Genomic DNA, 23,585 nt, shown 5'->3' on the forward strand with positions numbered 1-23,585 from the left:
GTTGCAGAATAACAAACATAACCAATAGAATGTTTATTACTTTTTTTGAATATTGTCACAAAAACAGTAGATCCAAAACAAAGTATTATGAAAAAAGACTTTACTCATCCTAAATATAATGTAAATATTTTAATTCATCATTCACATTATTAGTAAAATCAAAACTAATGTCAAAAGCAGTACCGTGGATGATGGCATTAGTAATGTCATCAGTGTCATTTAACATGTCACGAGTGATGTCATATGTGAGTTCATAAGCCATGCATGACAGAGGCACAAATTATGGTTAATTTACAGAACAATAACTGGTTCGTTTCAGTGCTTTTCAGGTTTGTTTTCTATCTATAATTACAACTGTAAGTGTGTTTTAGTGAATTACTGAGTTTATTTTAATCAACCTTTGATTGGTTCAGTTGTTAATACTAAAGCAAACCACACCTCACTTTAACCTGTGTTTTTTGCAGACAATAAATAAATACATCCTTCAGAAACGAACACCCCTACATGGCAACTATATTCAGTAGAAACCAATTATTCCTGATCAACTGCAAATTACACATGGAAATGCAGAGAAGTCACATCAGAGTGATTATAGCATTATTTGGGATTATGTTTTCTTGACAAATTTCCCATTTTGGAGAAACCAGTCCCCATAAACCCAGTTTAATGAATGTCCAACAGGAATAAAATTATAATACAAAAATATGTTGTTTCAAAATCTCATACATTTTACGTGCGCACCACACTCGTTATTGAAGCATGGGTCTAGAGCGAAAGGTCCAAATAAAAGGCAATACGCTTCTACAATTCATGAAACATCAGTAATTGAAAGAGAATTGTTTGTATGGCTAGAAAAGGAAATAGGGCGCATTGAATAGAGAAAACAAGGTTGAAATAATGTGTTTCCACTTTGACCGAAGCAGGAAGGAGTCGCGGGAGAACATGCCAGAGGTGAGGAAAGAAGAGGCCAGAAGAGGAGATAGGTAAAGCAGATTGTGAAAGGAGACCTTGAGGGGATAAGATAGTTAGTTGGGTAGGGAAGAAAAACACACATTACAAACGTAGGGGCATATTATCAAGCACGGCGTTAAAATTAAAGCGGCGATAATGGGCATGATGATATGCCGCAGAGAATTCCAATAGAAGTCCAGGTTCTGGTGTGAACATGGGCTTCTATTGGAATTCTCCAGGGCATATTAGCAAGCCCATAATCGCCGCTTTAGCTGCAGTTTTCTGCCGCTAAAGCGGCGATAATTTTAACGCCGTTTCCTGATAATATGCCCCTAAGAGCTTTTCAAAATAAGAGATACTATAGAACAGGAATCAGCCCGGAAAAAGGGAGAGAAAAATAAGACCATGGAAAGAGAAAAGAAAAGGAGACAGAAGCAAATAGGACTGAGGTGGGATGTAGGACGTTCCCATCCACATAGGAATATGAAAGGGGTCAATTTCGTCAAAATAGACATTATTTGAATTATTTTCATCAGCACGAAGAAGGCTATGAAAGAAAAAAAAAGATGAATTTAAACAACAGATTTGTCAGGTCAGTGTATTCAGAGAAGCCTTCCTCTGTTTACTTTTTCCCCAAGTTGACTTACTCTGCTGGTTACCATGCATTTTAAATTCACTCTTAAGAGCTGATTAATGAGTTCGTCTTGAAACCTCCAGCATGTTGGTGTCCATTGGTACACATTAGGTTGCAGATAGTCCAGGAAACTTCTTTGCCCCATAATTCTCATGAATTGCACCCTTGAGGTCTAGGTTCTTGTTTTCCGTCCACTCTTCCTTGATGTAGGTGTGGTAAGGGTCCTCGGAGTGTTCCCGTCGCTTTGATTTCACTGTACTCACGAGTATGGCCACAATGATAAAGGCAAACATTCCAATCATCACCATCAGGTACAATATTACATAATCAAAGTTTTCAGCGCTGAGTCTCTCCTTAATAGCTGCGTTTTTTTTCGTTGTGTTGCTTTGCAAGTCATTCATGTATTTCTCAAAAACATTTTTGAAGGTATCTTCCAGTACCTGGGTGAAGTTCTGTAACATGGACATAGCTGCAAGAAACTGCCAGGAATTAAAAAAACATGTTTGTTAATTTTTCATTATTGAATGGTGATTACAATTTTCTTTATTTTTACCACACTAAATTGAGAATGTACCGTCACATTTTATAAGGAAAAGGTATACACTTTTTGTGTTTAATACATTTTTAACAAATGCACTTAGGGACATCTTCACAAGGATTTATCTCCGAGTCATCAGCACTTTATCGCAGCCAAAGTAGTGATAAATGTGCCTCCCCATTCACAAGCTGGTGCTAACAGTCCACAGCATCAGTTTATCCGCATCAGCAGCCGCAAAAAACATCGCCACAGAGGACCCCTGCAACTGTCGCTAATGAGATGCAGAGTGGGCGTTCCGGTACCATAAGACGCGATCACACCATACCTCAACATTCTCAACGACCAGACAGATCGGCGATAAAAACACAAAACAGGCGATAAAAACACAAAAAAGGCGATAAGGCGTGTTAGCACCAGGAAATCTACACCTGCTCTGACCTGGTGTTAAGTCGGATGGCAGCCAGCGCCACAAAAGGGAGTACAGCCCAGGCGCCATGATCTCCCGCGGGGGGACTTTCTCTTGCATGCTGACCTGACTGCGGCCATCAGGAAGCACTGGCGAAAGGGACTGGTGGAACCGGATACGTCGCTTGCTTGCCAATATGTAGTGATGGCAGCCGGTACTTTTTAAGCGGTGACCTGCCTTTACCGACGGATCACTAGCGACATGCGCCAACCTCTGGCGGCGCTGCAACTTAAGTGGGAGGCGGACCTGGAAAAACCCATTGCAGAAAAACCTTGGGAGGCGATCATGGAGCGGCCGTGGAAATGTTCTCGAAACGCGCGCTTCCAGCTCATCCAATTCTATATCTTCCATAGGGCCTACCTCACCCCTAGTAAAATCGCTGAGTACTTTGGGGGGACGGACACTTGCCCCTTCTGTGACCAGGATGGGGTGAATTTTCTCCACTTGCTCTGGGACTGCCCGCGGGTGGGAGACTTCTGGCGGGAGGTGATGACTGTGACAGAGAGGGAGCTAACGGTGACGTCAGGACTCTGCTTGTTTCATTGGTTCCCACATACTGCCAAGACAAAGGTCACCAGCCGGTTTATTGACCTGGGGTTGTTCTTGGCTAAACGAGAACTAACCTCCCACTGAAAGACGATGCAGGGGCCCAGTCTAGTGCGCTGGAATAGGGAGATGGTGAAATGGGCAGAGAGCAAAGGGAACTACAGACTGCGGTTGGCTCGGTGTAATGGCAGCGAGAAATCACAGGAAATGGCCCAGGCATGGGTGGCACTCCTGGAGCTGGCCAAGCATCTGACTGTAGACGAGGAGGAGGTCCTTAAGGAGGGGGGCATGGCAGGGGGCCCTTGAGAGACCCTTCCCCGCCAGTGGGAGCACGGGGCGGGGGAGAGGCCACTGGGACCATGATAGGCAACTTCCCCCGATGTTCTTGATCCACTCACTACTGCACCCCGTGGGATGGGGAGTATGATAGGTGGTATGAGAGTTGTATCTGCTCTCTTGCACAACTTAGTGGCTGACGACATGGTTGGGAGGGTGGTTGGGGGGCTCTGTTGGGGAAGTTTTGAGAGGGAGAGGGGAGGGTGGGGGGTCTTCTTGCTCCCACCATTGAACTGGATCAACCATGCAAGACGGACGGTCCTATACCACAGACGCCCTATGGGACATTGGCTGTGGCTCTATATTGAGATTGGCGTGATGTCCATTGTATTTCCTCCTGGTTTCCGCTGTTGCCCAGTCAGTGGTACAAAAGGGGGTGGTGATGGACGGAGCATCAGAACCAATCAAACACTCACACCCAGTCAACAGATCTGGGTTTGATCCATCACCGTTCTTTAGCCCACTCTGCCACCCCAGTTCAGACATGGCCATATGCAAATCAGTCTGACCCTGTGCCTCATGGGAACAGTCCAGCCCGAACTGCCAAGCCATGCCTTCCCTGGACCGGAAACAAGCTTCCTAGGACCGGTTTCTGGCATTTCAGCCGTCTTCAGCCAGGCTTGCTTGAATCCAGTGGCAAAGTGAGCAAGGGACTCACGTCTGAGCATACCCTGCCAACTTATGGTGAACAAAGCGGTACAAAAGGGGGTGGTGATAGACGGAGCATCAGAACCAGTCAGTGGGCGGCGGGTTTGAATGTATATTTTCATGAAAGTCAATAAAAGTCTGTTTAAAAAAAAAAAAAGTGAGTACAGCCCAGGGCCAGATTGGAAGTGCAACAGATGTCAAGGAGCCACTCATCATGCAGCCCATACACCCAAGAAGGCCACAACACCCACCGACACCAGCCCAGGACCACAACCCACACCCGGACCCCCCCTGGACAACCACAGAGGCATCGCAGACAAAGACAGCGGACCCTCAGGAAACGCACCAGCCTCACAGACACAACATCTGATAATGTCACCACCCACAACAGGCCGAAAGGGACAACCATCCTACACATCCTGACCATCATCGCCTAACAGGCCTACGGCACCAACGTAGCGGACAACCAACATCCCATCCCACACCAAGCTGCTGGATTGGCTGCACCTGTTGGCCCCTGGCACCCCCAAACAACACCCGCCAGAGTCGGAGGAGTCTCACAACCAGCCACATCCAAGTCCACCACACCTATCCTGGACATCATCATCACCCTGGTACTCCAGTCCCCATACGTCCAACGCAATGCGCAGGATCTGCTGGAGACTAAGCAAGGACCATACGTCATAGCAGGATACACGCACGTGTTGGGGGCAATCCAACGCCCACATGTCATACTTGTGCCCCCTGGTGACACAGCACACAATCACCGCAACAGGAAGCACACGTCTCACATCAATGTACAGGCAACATCAGAACACCGTGGAACCTCCAACAATGTCGCCTCCAAAAACACAGCCAGTGTGCATGATTCCTTCAGCCTCCGACAGTCCATCGCCAACCAGCCTACCCAGGATGGCAACAATGGAAATGCATAGCCCCATGGCAAGTTTCAAATGGACACCCTACTCACCTCAACTCCACAACCATGCAACTCACAACTCTAGCCATGCACATGTCACAAAATCACTACCAACATGCACAACATGACCACACACCAGGCATGACAGAACAACTCCCAATGGTTACCTGCCCAAGCCGTGAACATGAGCCATCAACGGCATGGCACCTCAGCCACACAACATCCGACTGTGGGGAGAGGTGGCAACCAGGAATGTGTGAAGGATGCAGGAGAACCATGATTGGGAAAGTACACAATGCCAATAGTGGCAGAGATGTGCTAGACAGACCACAGTATGCAGAGCACACCCATATCCATGGCGACACACACCTCTGGTGTATGTAGTCTAATGGACAGTGGACGCAACCATTTCACCCCAGCCAGTGGGGGACCTCGCGGAAATGTTCCAAGCGTGACCGGAGTGGGATGGCCCGGCGTATGCCACGCCAGCGTAGGGGTGTGAATAAAATGCACGTAGCCCTGGACGTGGTCCTCTTCCAGAAAGCACAACGTCTCTGCCAGGGTAGCTCCTCTCACCCTGCCCGAAGGCCGATGCCATCCTCGTGAGCGGATCAAAAAGAAAGAGTATGCAGTTCCTCAGAGAGACGGGGGAATGAAAGTGTGGAGAAGAGACCGTAAGAAAGAGGAATTCCTCTATTCGGAACTAGGGTCCTCACACACCCAGCAAGCTAGGTGTCATGCTTCATCATATGGACCTGCTCCTCGTCGGGCCGGCGCTGCAATGCCCGACGGGCACCCTTAAAAGGGGCTCTTTAGCGGAGATCTTTAGTTCCTGGCCGTATGATGCAGTGTGTGTGAGAGGGACCTAGTGGTGTAGATGTGAATGCAAGTGTGTGGTTAAAACAAGTTGGAGAGTCCAAAAATAGAATTTTATTAGGAGTGGCTCTCCACTTGATTAAAAATGAAAGCAGAGTGGCAGCTGGCTGATATTATGATTCAGCTTGGCTATGCTCTTCTGTGGTGGTCAACATGTTTCTTGCCCGGTGGTCCTAATGATCCGTGGCAATTCTTCAGGACCTACTGAACTGTCAATAATCTACACAACGTGGTGAGTACAATTGTTACCTGCCACACGTTATATGGAAAACGATCTCGCCATATGTCTAAGGGGACCTAAGAAAAAAAGAAAGTTTTTAGGAAGGCAACCCAAGCATAGGCAGTGATTAAAATTAGTACTGTACAGGTAGATCTCACATAGTAGTGATTACCCCCTCGACCGAATGGCACAAGTATACGTCCATTGTCACCAAGTGTCAAACTATCCTATACAGTGAGTAGGTATTCTCCTCAAAGAGTGAATATAAAAACAAGCTACGTAAAAACAGAAGACTGGAAGTGTTGTACTCCCTATGAGGAAGTAATTATAAAGTGACAACAGGTTTCTTCATTGAGGAGTAATAGGGCACTCACCTATTGTGGTGTGAATCCCTGCTCCTGTCCGTGGCCGTGGTGCCACCGGGACACCAAGATTCTGGTGTCCTAATGAGAAACAAAATGTTAAATGGAAAACAAAGTAAAACATGGAGGGCAACTGGCCCGACATGTAGTGTCAGCACACGTAAAACAATATCGCCCGTGTGCGATCCCGTCATATGAGCTGAAGTAATGCGAGTCATGAAACAGGAGGGACAATGAAATAATAAAGAAGCACCACGAGGCAAACTTAAAAGGAGTCACACCAGAGGCGCATGGATCGTGAATGCCAACCCGGACAAGGTATCTGCCAGCCAGAGATGCGTAGCCACAGAATAAAGGCCCCGCAACGCAGTCGCCCACACCACAAGTTGAGTCTAGGGCAGGCCCGGTCTGCCGTCACGGTGAAAAGGAACCGGCGAGAACCCTGGGATGCTCCCAGACCCCACGGAGTGCCAAGCAAAGTGCGCCAAAGAACCGATAGATGAACAGCTGGTGCAGTACACTGACAGCATATAGTGTCAAAACCTGTATACAAGGGAGCACTGACAACACCGCGTCTTAGTCATTCTTCCCAAGTTCAGCTGCGGGATTCCAATCACTTTTTACCATCGCCCCATGAGTCGCGGACACGCATTCAAACCACTCTCATGACCCATCACTATCAACCGGGCGCATTGCAGTATCGCCGTTACACTTACTTGAAGGTTGTTGCCGGAATGGGCCGTCAACCTACCCTCGCGCCACTCAACCCGGGAGGAGTAGTACCCGGCAAGGTACCTGATAGATATACAGGCTGGTGTGTTTGGTTGGGGGCGGGCGGATTACCCGGAAGTGTGTAGTGTGAGTGCGTGAAGCTGGATCTATGGAAGGGAGTGTCAAATGCAGCGGCCATCTTAAGATGTGGTCATAATAAGTAAAATCATCATTTCTCATTGATTGGTGATGTAAATCCTGCTGAGTTAAAGGGTGGAACACATTGTCCTGCAAACTAGGGTGTGACAATACGGTGGCCATGTAGCCTGAATGATGGGTCGGCTAGTTAGAAGCACGTGTCAGTGTATGGCGTATGAGGCTGCATCCATAGAGTGAATAAGTATGATGGCGGCCATCTTAGAGTGAGTGAACCTAACAAGTGTCCACAGGGTGACTAGGAAACGAAATAAAGCACAACCACACTAGGGGGAAGGCCCAGGGTAGCGAGTTCATGATAAGTCTACTCCTTAGAGAACACAGTTATCGGAGTAGTAACGTGAGAGAAAGTCTGTATTATCTGTCCATGAGTACTGCCCATGGGATTTGATCATTCAAGCCTTCTAGGTCTGTCCTCAGACGATGCACCCATCGCTGTTCAATCTTAAATAAGGCTCTTTGTGTGATCCAAGGGTGTGCCTCAAGAATTAGCCATCTAAGGGAGTCTGGTGTGTGGTTATTTTCTTTGCAGTGGGTATAAAGTTTGGTGGTTATTCTCTGGCATCTCACATTACTCTTGTGCTCTGTTATGCGTGTCTTTACTGGTCGCATGGTCATGCCTACATACCTCTTTTCACATGGGCAGGTTATTAAGTAAATACACTGTGTGGTGTTACAATTGGTATGCCGCTGTATCCTCCAGGTAAAGGAGTCTGAAAAAACCACATCCTTAATCACCGCAGTTTGATGGCATACAGTACACGATCCACATGGGTAGTGTCCTTTCACTGGGGGGAGACCCCAGAGGGTGCTTTGATCCTTGTGGTTAGTTTGTCTCGGTCTTGTGTTAATCAGGATATCCTTCAGATTTTGGGTGCGTTTAAAGGCAAAACGTGGGGGCGGGATAGTGAGGTCACCTGCAGTGAGAATCCCCCAGTGTTTCTTGATAATACCCTTTATGAATGTAGAGTCAGGAGTGAAAGATGTGACACAGGTCAATGTCTCTGACTTTTCCTTACTATTGGGTTGTAGTAGGATTTCTCGTGGATTATTACGAGCCCTCTTCAATGAGTTTTTCACCTGGCGGTCAGGATACCCTCTTTGTCTAAGGTTAGAACTCAATTGGTGGGCTTCAGTTAGGTAATCATTAGTGGAGGAACAGTTCCTCCTGATACGGAGGAACTGCCCAAAGGGCAAATTGTCCTTTAGGGCCCTAGGGTGATGGCTACTGTATAGGAGTAAACTGTTCCTGTCTGTAGGTTTCTTGTAAAGTGTAGTGCTAAGGCCTGTGTCCTCTAGTGTGACCATGAGGTCCAAGAAAGGTACATTGGAATCAGAGATGGTGTGTGTGAATTTCAGAAATAGATTCTGTGCGTTGATCCATTCGCAGAATGCTAGACACGTCTGCTGGTCCCCCTTCCAGAAGATTAAAATATCATCTATGAAGCGCCTCCACAAGGTTAAATTGTTGATATAAGGGTTGCTGGGGTGCCTGATGACTTCCTCCTCAAAGGTGGCCATGTAAATACAAGCCACACTAGGGGCAATGGTGCTACCCATCGAAGTGCCCTGCGATTGATGGAACAGCTGTTTGTTATATTCGAAATAGTTCTCAGTAAGAGCCAGTGTGGCGCATTCCATAACAAAGGAGATGGGGGTAGGTGATGTCCATTCCTCTCTCATTAGGGCACTCTCAATTGCCGTCAGAGTGGCACGCTGGGGGATATTAGTATATAATGCCTCCACGTCCAGCGTGACCAACAGGTCAATATTGCTTGTGTCGTGTGTCTCCTCTATAACTTGCAAGATATCCGTAGTGTCGCGGATATAGGAGGGAGTTTTTTTGACCAAGGGTTGTAAAAAATGGTCAACAAATCTGGAAAGAGGTTCCAAAAGTGAACCTATACCCGATACAATAGGATGCCCTGGGACCGGTGTTGTGCCCTTATGTATTTTGGGCAGCGTGTAAAAGTATGGGATCTTAGGCTCCTTTGTATTGAGAAATTCAGCTTCCTTTTTACTGATCCAACCATTGCTTTCTGCTTCAAAAGTGATAGTCGCGATCTTGGTGGTAAGTCTAGGTGTGGGGTCGATGGAGATAGGAGTGTAGTACCTTGTGTTGTCAAGTTGTCGTCTACACTCTCGATCATAATCAATAGTGTTTTGTATCACAGTAGCCCCTCCCTTGTCAGCCTGTTTGATAATGATGTTGTTATCATTGGCTAAGGTTCTTGCTGCTGACAACTCCGCATTGGACATGTTATGAAAAATACCTTTGGCAGGAATCGTGCCCAGGTCACGGAGGACAGCTTTTTCAAATGTAAGTACTTCCGGGGGGACCATACTATTAGTGGGAGTAAATCTGGATGGATTACGTAAACCAGTATCCGTGGATTCAATAACTGGTTGGTCTTGAAAGAATGCCTTTAGACGTATTTTTCTGAGGAATTCATGGATCTCACAATTGTCTCTAAATCTGTCTGTTCTCGGTGTAGGGACATAACCGAGTCCCTTGTCGAGGACCGCCTCTTCCAAGGGACTCAAGGGTCTGTCAGACAGATTCACAACTAGTTCTTTTTCCCTCTGTTTCTGCCCCTGGGAGCCGACGGGAATTGTTCCTGATCCTGCCATTGAACTACCTTGGGGGCCCCTCTTTTTCGCCCTCTTCCTCTGCCCCAACCTCTGTCTAAAAAAGGAGGGTTGCCTGGGGGATAGAACTGGGGCTGTCCATGCGGATACATAGGAAACTGCCAAAAGGGGGGTTGTGGTGGACCTGTATAGACAGGAGCGTTACTGTAAAGGGGGTATGGAGATTGGAAATTCCTTTTCTGCTGGTTACCTCCCCAACTGTTTGAGCTCGAGTCACTACTCGTTGACCCCCTTCTTGAGTTGTCGGGACTATCATCAGATGAATAACTATTCTTAGTTGCCTGGAAGTCTGCTTTCAGATAGGGATAGATCTTCTCTTTATCAAACTTCTGAATGTCCTTCTGAAGTTTGGTTATCTTTAATTTGAGTAGATACTCCTTATTTTCAGAGATCTCACTGTTTATTTCCGCCAGTTTCGCTTTGAAAGCGGTGTTCTGGGTTGTGGATTTAAGTGCACTCTCTGCTGCCTGAATTCTCGCTAATAGGGCATCTGCTAGTCGTTGGGCCGTATTAATAATGAGAACCAAGAGGTCTCTGGTGCACTTCCAAGAGACTAGGCTCCATTCTTTCTTGAAAGTTGGGTCTTCCAGAAATAGCCTAGGAAAAATGTTGATGATGAGTCCACTGGGAGCTATATTGGCTCTTAGATATTCCGTCATTAAAGCCCCATGCAGCGTGATCTTGACCCATTCCCTTTTTAATGCTGTAAGTGAGATCCAGTCTTCTGATTGTGACCCTGAGGCCACAGAACCCCCGGCCCCAAGAAGGGAGGGAGTTTTTCTTAAGATATCGGCCACAGCTTCATCATTGAAGCTGAGTCCTAAGTTGTCCTCCATGGTAGGTAGGTCAACACACAGCAGCCGTTAAGTGAACGGCGCTTTTGAAATGAAGATGGTCCACTTAGTGCAATTAGCACCGTGTGGTATCCTAAATAACGTCCCACGGGGGAGGCCCGTGCATTAAACTATGTTATCAAAAAGGGGGGACTGGCGGGCTTTTGTTTACAGGAGGTCCAGCATACGTGCCCAATTAATCATGTCAAAAAGAAAGAGTATGCAGTTCCTCAGAGAGACGGGGGAATGAAAGTGTGGAGAAGAGACCGTAAGAAAGAGGAATTCCTCTATTCGGAACTAGGGTCCTCACACACCCAGCAAGCTAGGTGTCATGCTTCATCATATGGACCTGCTCCTCGTCGGGCCGGCGCTGCAATGCCCGACGGGCACCCTTAAAAGGGGCTCTTTAGCGGAGATCTTTAGTTCCTGGCCGTATGATGCAGTGTGTGTGAGAGGGACCTAGTGGTGTAGATGTGAATGCAAGTGTGTGGTTAAAACAAGTTGGAGAGTCCAAAAATAGAATTTTATTAGGAGTGGCTCTCCACTTGATTAAAAATGAAAGCAGAGTGGCAGCTGGCTGATATTATGATTCAGCTTGGCTATGCTCTTCTGTGGTGGTCAACATGTTTCTTGCCCGGTGGTCCTAATGATCCGTGGCAATTCTTCAGGACCTACTGAACTGTCAATAATCTACACAACGTGGTGAGTACAATTGTTACCTGCCACACGTTATATGGAAAACGATCTTGCCATATGTCTAAGGGGACCTAAGAAAAAAAGAAAGTTTTTAGGAAGGCAACCCAAGCATAGGCAGTGATTAAAATTAGTACTGTACAGGTAGATCTCACATAGTAGTGATTACCCCCTCGACCGAATGGCACAAGTATACGTCCATTGTCACCAAGTGTCAAACTATCCTATACAGTGAGTAGGTATTCTCCTCAAAGAGTGAATATAAAAACAAGCTACGTAAAAACAGAAGACTGGAAGTGTTGTACTCCCTATGAGGAAGTAATTATAAAGTGACAACAGGTTTCTTCATTGAGGAGTAATAGGGCACTCACCTATTGTGGTGTGAATCCCTGCTCCTGTACGTGGCCGTGGCGCCACTGGGACACCAAGATTCTGGTGTCCTAATGAGAAACAAAATGTTAAATGGAAAACAAAGTAAAACATGGAGGGCAACTGGCCCGACATGTAGTGTCAGCACACGTAAAACAATATCGCCCGTGTGCGATCCCGTCATATGAGCTGAAGTAATGCGAGTCATGAAACAGGAGGGACAATGAAATAATAAAGAAGCACCACGAGGCAAACTTAAAAGGAGTCACACCAGAGGCGCATGGATCGTGAATGCCAACCCGGACAAGGTATCTGCCAGCCAGAGATGCGTAGCCACAGAATAAAGGCCCCGCAACGCAGTCGCCCACACCACAAGTTGAGTCTAGGGCAGGCCCGGTCTGCCGTCACGGTGAAAAGGAACCGGCGAGAACCCTGGGATGCTCCCAGACCCCACGGAGTGCCAAGCAAAGTGCGCCAAAGAACCGATAGATGAACAGCTGGTGCAGTACACTGACAGCATATAGTGTCAAAACCTGTATACAAGGGAGCACTGACAACACCGCGTCTTAGTCATTCTTCCCAAGTTCAGCTGCGGGATTCCAATCACTTTTTACCATCGCCCCATGAGTCGCGGACACGCATTCAAACCACTCTCATGACCCATCATTATCAACCGGGCGCATTGCAGTATCGCCGTTACACTTACTTGAAGGTTGTTGCCGGAATGGGCCGTCAACCTACCCTCGCGCCACTCAACCCGGGAGGAGTAGTACCCGGCAAGGTACCTGATAGATATACAGGCTGGTGTGTTTGGTTGGGGGCGGGCGGATTACCCGGAAGTGTGTAGTGTGAGTGCGTGAAGCTGGATCTATGGAAGGGAGTGTCAAATACAGCGGCTATCTTAAGATGTGGTCATAATAAGTAAAATCATCATTTCTCATTGATTGGTGATGTAAATCCTGCTGAGTTAAAGGGTGGAACACATTGTCCTGCAAACTAGGGTGTGACAATACGGTGGCCATGTAGCCTGAATGATGGGTCGGCTAGCTAGAAGCACGTGTCAGTGTATGGCGTATGAGGCTGCATCCATAGAGTGAATAAGTATGATGGCAGCCATCTTAGAGTGAGTGAACCTAACAAGTGTCCACAGGGTGACTAGGAAACGAAATAAAGCACAACCACACTAGGGGGAAGGCCCAGGGTAGCGAGTTCATGATAAGTCTACTCCTTAGAGAACACAGTTATCGGAGTAGTAACGTGAGAGAAAGTCTGTATTATCTGTCCATGAGTACTGCCCATGGGATTTGATCATTCAAGCCTTCTAGGTCTGTCCTCAGACGATGCACCCATCGCTGTTCAATCTTAAATAAGGCTCTTTGTGTGATCCTAGGGTGTGCCTCAAGAATTAGCCATCTAAGGGAGACTGGTGTGTGGTTATTTTCTTTGCAGTGGGTATAAAGTTTGGTGGTTATTCTCTGGCATCTCACATTACTCTTGTGCTCTGTTATGCGTGTCTTTACTGGTCGCATGGTCATGCCTACATACCTCTTTTCACATGGGCAGGTTATTAAGTAAATACACTGTGTGGTGTTGCAATTGGTATGCCGCTGTATCCTCCAGGTAAAGGAGTCTGAAAAAACCACATCCTTAATCACCGCAGTTTGATGGCATACAGTACACGATCCACATGGGTAGTGTCCTTTCACTGGGGGGAGACCCCAGAGGGTGCTTTGATCCTTGTGGTTAGTTTGTCTCGGTCTTGTGTTAATCAGGCTATCCTTCAGATTTTGGGTGCGTTTAAAGGCAAAACGTGGGGGCGGGATAGTGAGGTCACCTGCAGTGAGAATCCCCCAGTGTTTCTTGATAATACCCTTTATGAATGTAGATTCAGGAGTGAAAGATGTGACACAGGTCAATGTCTCTGACTTTTCCTTACTATTGGGTTGTAGTAGGATTTCTCGTGGATTATTACGAGCCCTCTTCAATGAGTTTTTCACCTGGCGGTCAGGATACCCTCTTTGTCTAAGGTTAGAACTCAATTGGTGGGCTTCAGTTAGGTAATCATTAGTGGAGGAACAGTTCCTCCTGATACGGAGGAACTGCCCAAAGGGCAAATTGTCCTTTAGGGCCCTAGGGTGATGGCTACTGTATAGGAGTAAACTGTTCCTGTCTGTAGGTTTCTTGTAAAGTGTAGTGCTGTGCGCCTGCCAGACCCCGCACCCGTCAGGCCTGCCGCGCACAGCCAGGCCACACTGATCACCTGCCGACACCGGCGTGTGTCAAGGAGGGCCCACCACGTGCCGCACAAGATCTAAGCCCGAGTGCCGCGACCTTGGCAGCCTCCTCAGTCCATCACAGCTTCCACGACACAGGCCCGCTTTAGTCCTTTCTCGTTGACGTACTCTACTGCCGCCTTCGGACTACTCTTCGGCCCAGTTGGTCACATGTGTGAAAATGTGTCCAGATCCATGAATGGCAGTGACCCCAATCCCGGGCCAGCGGCCACAGCACCAGACCCACCCCGATCAGTGAGGCATAGTTCCATATGGGCTATTTGCGACACATGGTGCCACTAACCCTGTTCAACGCCAGCCTGCGACATGTGGTGCCACTAACCCTGTTCAACGCCAGCCTGCAACACGTGGTGCCACTAGCCCTGTTCAACGCCAGCCAGTGACACGTGCTGCCACTGAACCTGAACTACGCAGGCTGGTGGGGCCATCCAACCTATTCCGGCAACACTCGGTGAATGGTCCGTGCTGACCGCTGCCTCCGGCCTACACTGCGGTCCAGTGGGTCACACATTTGGAACTGAGTCTTGATTACACCATGACAGTGAACGCCATTTAAGGCATAGGACAAGTCACTAAACTCACTTCGATGTGGTGCCAACAAGTCTGTGCATAGCATTACAACCACAAGTGTCTGTGGGCATATGCGGACAACTGCCCTCAGCCTACGCTGCGCACGAGTAGGTCACAGAATTGGAACTGGACATCGATTATTCAAAGACAAAATACGTGTCATTGCACGCAAGGTGAGGCATAAGAGGATGATGCGTTGCAGTCCAGAGGGAATAGGATCATCGTTACGGAGGTGATCGAACACTACCGACAACTGCCCTGGTGTCACTAACTCTGCATCGCGAGCCAACGACACGTGGCTGTGGGCCCCTGCTGAGCCATGGCTCTGGACTGCACTGCGGACCAGTTGGTCACACATGTGGAACTGAGACATGATTTATTTATTGCACATTCTATGCCATTGTACACGCATCATCGCAGACTGGATACCCTTTCAGCACTGGTGCCACTGACTCTGCCCCATGATCCATGTACACTCCCTGTTTGAACTTTGGTGGCATGTGAGACTATGGCCTGGGTGTTGTCATCATCATCATGTAGCCGATACTGATTTGCTGTCAAGTAGGTGTCCGTAGCGTTCATCTCCTACATGTTGCCTGTGTCTGCTTGGTTCTGCCCTCTGTATCAGGCCCTGGAAGAACACCCTGAAACACTCCGCGTCATTCAGCTTGAACATCGACAAGATTCCTCTCAGCTCATGTGTACCCATCACACTGCACCGTAAGTCAACGTCCCGTGGTGGTGTGCCTGTGCCGGCCGCACTGCATCCGGAGCCACTAACTGTGTGCACCACGACTCATGGACCTGTTCTGATTGAGAGCTGTGCTGTGGACAGCGCACACAACAATGTTGCCTCATGCAGTGGGGAAGATATGGGACTATGATGAGGAAGATGTGTCAAGTGTGTGGATGGGAGAAGGCACAGACAATGGGAAGGCAGGAGGCAACAACCCCAAGGCAGGAATGCAGACTGGAGGTGGAAGTCAAGCTACACACCCTGATCTATTACTGGGAATTGTGCTGTGGACTGTGGACGCAACTGTCACCTCAGGCAGTGTAGGAGACCTGGGACGTTAATGAGGAAGTTGATGCAGGTGTAACACACCCCACTGCATCTGCATCAGGACTAACACAAGTCGTAGCAATTTCTTCACATGAGCCTGCTCATCTCTAGTGCCCCTACCTCAGTGCACTGCAACTCACGGAACCTCCTGATTGAATATTTGGTGACCTCTGTCCTTGCTCCGGCTTCCTCTATGTTGCTCTGCAGTTGACTCTGTTATGCTGGTGTTTTCTGTTTCCATTGCACTGGTGTCCACTGTTCAAGTTGTTGCCAGCACCAATAACTCCGTGTGGGCTGGCTTACACTCACCCCACACACATCCAGCACAGGCGTCACTGTACATGTGGCCCGCCAATAAAGGGTCCGGGCGCACGTGCCCGTAGCCAGTAAAACATGATATCTACGTGTGTCCCTGTGGTCTTGTTGTATGCATGAGGGCCCTGGGCACTACGCCATTACATTGTGCTGTGTACATCGGATGCAGACGTGTCACCTTAGGCAGCGGGTTGGAGCTTGCACATGTAGCTTTGACGTCACCCACTTAATTCATAAGGGGAGTGGCCAGGGCCATCGTACGCAGAGCCAATATGGGTGTGTGACTGACATTTGAGTGCCCCTACCCGTGGTTCTGTACTGTGAATGTGCAACTGTATGTGTCTCTATGGCAGTGTGGGTCTCCTTAGTGGGGTGTTGGTGGCCCCTGAAGGGTGATAGACACCTACATATGTGTCCTGGTTTGCATTCCATGGGTTCGGCCCTCACCTACACCTGTTGGGCCACCTCCTTTTGGCGTGCAGGCACATGGCATTGGGGTGCGATGTGTGGGTGGGTGAAGTGTCGTGCGCCAGCTGTGCTTGCTGGTGCTTCCTGCTGTGTGGTCTGTTGCAGGCTGGGTGTTCTCCTCTGAGTAGCTTGGCTGTCCGGGTCCTGGTGGGGGGTTGCATGGGATATCCATGTGCTGTTGTAGGGCGTCGGTGTCAACGGTGTGGTGGTTCTCTCCAGCATCACTGTTGTGTTGTATTCTGTGCTCTGCTGAAGGTGTTGTGTGCCCCTCTGCGATGTGAAGGGGAGGTGCGTATTGACTACATTGACATGTATGTTGGCACATTGTGCAGGTTTGCATGCAGACTGTATGGCAATGTACATTGTGACTGTTTGGGGGGAGCTGGATTCTTCTGCGGGACAGTGTACATTTGGTCTACATGACGGATGTGATGTTGTACGCGTACATTTTCATTTCACAGTTTCCGGGTCCCTCAGATGTAGTAGGCATGTTTCTGTGCAAGTGCGGAGCCAGTTGTGTCCTCTGTTCTGCAGTGTCGACTATGCACTTTGTTCCTCGTTGCCGTTAATGTGGGTGTGCTGTTTGTGCTATGTGTGTGTGCTGCAGTGTGCCAAGGGGATCTGTGCCATGGACCTGGGTGATTGTGGGTGTACAGTGTGCTACACCTCGTTGTGCATGTATGCCATTGTGCCCACTCCCCCAGTCCCTGTTCGTTGCACTCCCTTTTGATGTTGTGTCAGTTCCTCTGCAGCTGTGTCCGTACTCCCTACTCCTTGCACCGTCTCCACAGTGATGACTGTGGCCTGGGTTTCCTTCAGCTCCTCCACTGGCACTGGACTGCCATCTCCTGTCGCCGTTACTGCCTTCCTGTTGGCAGCAGCTTTGTGCCTGGTTTAGGTAGACATGTCATGCCAGCGCCTATTGGCCTCCTGGATTGGCCTCCTCAGCACTTCGCCTGCAATCCAGGTGGTCTGCTTGTGGGTCAGTTGCTGGTAGTGTTCTGTCACCTCCGTGAGGCTGGTAATGTTTTCCTGCGGCCGGCACCCCATCTTCCTCTCCCTCTTCTCCTTGGCCTTCCCCGTTGTTGCTTGCTGGTAGTCTGTGGGGGTTGTGGGGTTCGGGTTGGCCCCTGCGCTGTGTCAGGGTGCATCCATGTTTCTACACACTTTGGATTGTTTTTGGTGTATTTTTTCAGTGGTTTTTATAGTGCATTGTTCCGTCAGACGCGTGGGATTTGCAGGCCTGTGGCTGGTTTTCGCTACTTTTTGTACCGCGTTTGGCCTCATCGCATTTTTTTGCATTTGCATATCACATTTCTGCGGCGTGGCATTGATTTTGAAGCGGACATTTGGCGCGTTACCTGGTGACTATCGCATGCTACCGCCTGCGATAGTCTACATGCTGCGATATTGAAAGTTGCGTTACACTACTCTTGTGGTAGTTATCACAGGTTCTTGTGAATATACCCCTCAAATTCTCAATTGTGGCGGGTTGCATAGCTGTAGCACAATCTTTTCAGGTATTATTCAAAGCAACAGTTCAAAGGGAAGAGACCAAAGAAAATTAATCAGTAATCGTGGGAGGTTTCAGTTAAGGGGAAAGGTGTCAAAGGGAGAATATCACATGTGCTTCTATAAGGTACCATTACCTTCTGTTAATGGAATTATTTTAGTGGTGTAATTCACTAATAATAACAGTTAATATTAAAATTAAGAACAAAATTTTATAAATGCCGTTAAAAAGGTTTTGGTGCAATTCTATCATCCTATCATTATGGTGTTTGAGCTCATAAGGCATTAAGCAATTATAAAAGGTAAACAAATCATTAAAAAATATTAGACATCTGGCAAATATTGTACCGAAACGTATCTTGCAAAATGCACATTAAACATATATATATTACTAATGCTCTCTGAAACAGAAACAGACTGTAGGCCAGCCCTCCTAAAGCTAGTAACATAATACACAAAGCAGCACAATTTGCTGTGAAAGTTTTTGTTTTAATGTGGAATATAATATGCGGCATCACAACCGTATAATGGGTGATGCTCTGAGTACCTGAGATATGGGGCTTCTCTATTACGTAGCTGATGGCTACAAAAACATCAGTCCTATATTTTCAATGTTATAACGTCTGAGATATTTTTGCAACAAAGGGAAGGCAATTGCAATGTATACAGAATATGCAAACCTTGATGTCATTTCTTAGCCCCCATGATCAGCTGAGCTGTTGAATTCTTAAGTTACTTCTCAAGAGGCCTGCACCAGTTCTTGACAAAATATTAAGTTACAGCACCCCTGTTAAGTTTGCAAACAATCAGTCAACGCAATTTGTGTCTTTCAAAAAAGCCACATATGCCAGAATTTAACAGGAACACTATTCAGTAGTGCCATATGTGTAGTGGTGCTTGAGAGCTACTAGGATGGAACTATTGCATTGGCATGAGGCTAGCAGGTATCATATGCTTTATCTTCAAAGAGTCCAAAGCCCAGGGTGCTAGTAAGGTGTGCAATCCTCTTGTGAGCAGACTGATGTTGCCTCCATGTGATTGGTCAGTTTACTGAATGAAGTAGTCCTGTGCATCAGTGGTGCATTTACCAAAAGACTGTAATGATCCTGCAAGTAAAGTGTAAGAAAATCTACTAGGTTTTCAGGAATTATTTAATCAGTAGCAATTATTTTAGTGATACTTCTAGCATTGTTCGGCATATGAAGTTTTTATGTATGCATTGGCATTTATATATAAACTTCTGAGTATAGACTTGGAAGCTTGGATATGGACTATTGTATTCCGCTTTAGGTGTTCGTATAGAGGTTTTCCTGAAACATGTCCTTCTATGGGCACAATTCGCATTGCCCTTATATAGGCATAAGATCCCAGTCCTTATTTAGGCATTAGCCATGCTATCCAAATACAGGCATGGTCACCTACATCCATCCACCCTAACGTCACAACGAGTTCTTAGAAACCAGACCCTTAAGCTCTTGGGAGTTTCCCTAGCCCAGGATTATTGATTTCTCCAAGAACTCCTTTACTATGCATGAACCGCTATTCCTTAAGTGTTCATTCCTGACGTCTTCCTCTGCCCGACTTTACGTCCATGCTAACATTACAAGGCACCTACCAGGTATAAATATACCTTCCCTTGCCCAAGCAAGTTAGAGGAGACCTCGACTTTAGAGGAGCCCGTGTCCCGGCCTGACGCACTGACAAGAGACGCTGTCATCCCTGCTCGCAGAGAATTCAGCCTCCAGTGTTCTGACTCCCTTTGCGGGGTATTAGAGTTTGAGACCCGGAATGAGATTCCCACCTCTCTCATTCTCAAGGTATGGAGCTGACTAGAACCTAGAGGGACTCTTGGCATACCATACTATATCATACTATAGCAATCTATTGATTAGACCGCCTATAGAATACATCACCTACTTCTTACCTTGTACTACACTTAGGTTAGGTACACTGGGGTAGTACTAGTTTGAGAAGACTCTTATGAGTACTCGCATTTTTAGCTTGTGTTAATTTATATATATGAATATGTGTCACAGCTAAAAGATAATACTAGCGCAGTATTATTTCTTTCTACTGCTTACGCTGTACATAATATATCTTGCATACTGTCTTACGATTGTAACAGCTCATATCTCTTACACGAGAAACAAGACTGTTCAATAAATCCTTTTATTGAAACGCCCGTTTATTCTTTCTGTGTAACTCTGAAGAAACTAAGTATGCACGATTAGCTGAATGAAACTGTTATATGTTGTTTCCACGATTCTGAGAGTGTTAAGATTCTAAAGGGAATCAAAGTTGTAATTTTTATGCGGTTGCCAGAAACTACTCCCTTCTTGTTTACAAGGAGTTTCTAGTGGCCTCTGAGCTAGCTGGCACAAAGTAATTAAGTTTAATATACTCGATAGGGGCATACTGACCTCAGTCCTATGCCAAACCTATAGGGTATATTATTCCAATGTGCAGAGCCTATTAGGGAAATAGGAACTACACTACAGGACCATCAGGAATCTTCAAGACTTCATCATAGAAATAAGGTTCTGGCTCTTCCCAATCGCAGGACCAAACTGTCTCTCACGCCACTATCGATGATTGGTCAGAATATGCCATTGCAAACCCATTTTTCCATTACAACCGCATGCATAAGCATAAGATGTGCATGCATGCCACAGCACCAAGCCTGGTGCACATTTTCCCTGTCTCACACATGCCACCAAAACCCAGCAGTAAAACGTCTCACTTCAAGCAACACCCTTCTCCCATTCATGCAATACGCAGATAGTAATTACTCACTTGTCTGACTGCATTGTACTTTAGGGCCTTGCTAAGTGGTACGAAAGCACTGTAGAAATTCTACAATACAATAGAACAAGCTTTGCATAGCTCCTGTATATACTATAGTTGGTAATTGTTAGAAATGGGGGTCTCTAGTTGGCAATAGGTTGCACCTTTGTCCAAGTAGGGACCCTTGCTTCTAGTGAGGTTAAGGAAGTTATGCCCTAGACAACCCCTGATCACCCCCTTAGTAGCTTGGCACAAGCAAACAGGCTTATCTCAGAGGCAGTGTGCAAAGCATTTGTGCACACATACAGTAACACAGAGAAAACACTACAAATGGACACCACACCAGTTTAGAACAATAGGAAATCTTCATCTAAACACAACAAGACTCTAACGACAAAATCCACCATACATATCAAGATGTCACCAACAATAGATTATTCACAAAAATAAAGCTTGACGCAACAAATAGCTCCACCTGGGGCTATTACAATGTTGTGACATGAAAATCCTAAAAAACAGCGTCGACCAGGATGTGTGTTGTGTCAGGTCAAGAGTCATATGGACCCTAAAGAACAGTACCTTGGCAAATGAGGAAAATAAAGACGGTGCACGGCATCGGTTAGGTGATGCTTCGTTGGTGCCGGGTGGCATTGGTTCCTTACGACCACAGGGAGGTGAGGTGTTGGTTCCTTACTGCGATGCAGTGGAGGTGAGGTGTCGGTTCCTTACTGTTGCCCGGAAGGTGATGTGTTGGTGGCATTGAGGTATTAGTTCCTTATGACAATGCGGTGTCGATGGATCTGGGAGGTCAACCACTTCAGGTATCAGCTCCGCAATGATGAAGCACTGGTGTCGGTGAGGTCGGGCTGTGGTGCGAATCGGGGCGGTGCGTAGTGAGCATCACGAGTGGTGCCCTCAGCTCCGGTGTAGCCAGCAACCTCAGTGACGGCGTCAGAGTCGGTACGATGCGGCGTCGACCAGGATGTGCGTTGGGTCAGGCCCAGAGTCACATGGACCCTAAAGAACAGTACCTTAGCAAACGAGGAAAATAAAGATGGTGCACGGCATCGGGGAGGTGATGCTTCATTGGTGCCAGGTGGCATTGGTTCCTTACTACCACAGGTAGTTGAGGTGTCGGTTCCTTACTGCGATGCAGTGGAGGCGAAATGTTGGTTCCTTACTGTTGCCCGGAAGGTGACATCATGGTGACGTCGAGGCGTTAGTGCCTTATGACAATGCGATGTCAATGGATTTGGGAGGTCAACCATGTCAGGTATCAGCTCTGCAATGATGAAGCACTGGTATCGGTGAGGTCGGGGCTGTGGTGCAAGTCGGGGCGGTGTGTCGTGAGCATCACCAGCTGTGCCCTCAGCTCCGGTGCAGCCAGCAACCTCGGTGATGGCATCAGAGTCGGTACGATGTGGCAGGCATCGGGCCCCGGTGTGAGTCAGGGCAGTGCATTGTGCACATCACGAGTGGTGCCCCGGCTTCGTTGCAGGTCGCGGCGTTATTAGCCAGCATTGGTGTTGCTGTTTCCCTCTGCGACAGCTGAAACAGAAGTTCTAGGTTCTAGGTTCAGGAGGACAGGGGAAATTAAGTCTTTGTGTTTCTGAGACTGCAGAACAGGATGCAAGCTCCACACCAAGCCCCCGGAGATCTTCTTCAAGCAGGATGCACAGCACACTTCAGTCTTTATCCTCTCTATGGGAGAAACCGTCACTGCACGCCAACTCCACACAGCACAGGGGCAGTACTTCTCCTTCAGCTTACCCAGCTTTTCTCCTTGGCAGAGGTTCCTCTTGAGTCCAGAAGTAATCTAAAGTTCTGGGGTCTGGGCCCCAATACTTATACCACATTTTCCTTTGTTCTCTTGTGGCAGAGAGTCTCTTAGCTCAGCCCAAACCAGTTCTGTCCTCTCTGGTCCAGCTTCTTGGCAGGAGATGAAGCCAGCATTGTGTAAGGCAGACAGAGCCTATTCAGGTGCAAGGACATCTCCTGCCACTACCCTAAATGCAGCCCAGGTCTATTCAGCCCAGCCGTGACTCATTCAGGAAAGAAAGGACACACCTCAACCCCACCAGTGGCTGTCTACAGTGACTGCAAACCCCCTGCCCCTGTCCCTCCAAAGTCAGCCAATCCACAACTCAGCAGAGGCACACAGGATGGTTAAGAAAGAAAATGGATACTTTCTAAAAGTGGCATTTTCAAACACATAATTTAAAGACCATCTTTACCAATAGATGTGTGATTAAATGTTTAGTTCGGAGAGCCAATGGGCAGTTATACTTGTAAGCTGTTGCAATATATCTCCCATTCTATCCAGTGGGACAGATATTTTCAATAATGAAAATCAGAAATCACTGTATATCACTTTCAGTACATGCCAAACACACCCAGTACATGTCCTACCTTTCACATACACTTCACCCTGCCCCTGGGGGTACCATGGGCCTACCTGAGGGGTGTCTTACATGGACATAAAAGGAAGGGTAGGGCCTGGTAAGTGGGGGCACTTGCCAGGCTGACATGGCAGTTTAAAACTAGGGGTGGGCGGAATTTGCGAAAGCGACTTTCGCAAATTATCGCGAAAATGTTAAAAATCTCCGCAAACA

General features: G+C 47.4%; 1 protein-coding gene across 2 annotated transcripts in view; it reads right to left on the reverse strand.

The window, feature by feature from the left end:
* Positions 1-227: 227 nt before the first annotated feature.
* KCNE2 (potassium voltage-gated channel subfamily E regulatory subunit 2) overlaps positions 228-23,585 on the reverse strand; it is a 192,830-nt gene continuing 169,472 nt past the window's right edge. For both annotated transcript variants that reach the window (XM_085624049.1, XM_085624050.1), the window contains exon 2: positions 228-2,064. In XM_085624049.1, the coding sequence (XP_085480175.1) occupies positions 1,693-2,052 (360 nt within the window). In that variant the 5' untranslated portion in view covers positions 2,053-2,064 and the 3' untranslated portion in view covers positions 228-1,692. The remainder of the gene's footprint in view (positions 2,065-23,585) is intronic.

The sequence above is a fragment of the Triturus cristatus genome, chromosome 8 (genome assembly GCF_964204655.1).
Source record: "Triturus cristatus chromosome 8, aTriCri1.1, whole genome shotgun sequence".
In the NCBI taxonomy this organism is placed as follows: Eukaryota; Metazoa; Chordata; class Amphibia; order Caudata; family Salamandridae; genus Triturus; species Triturus cristatus.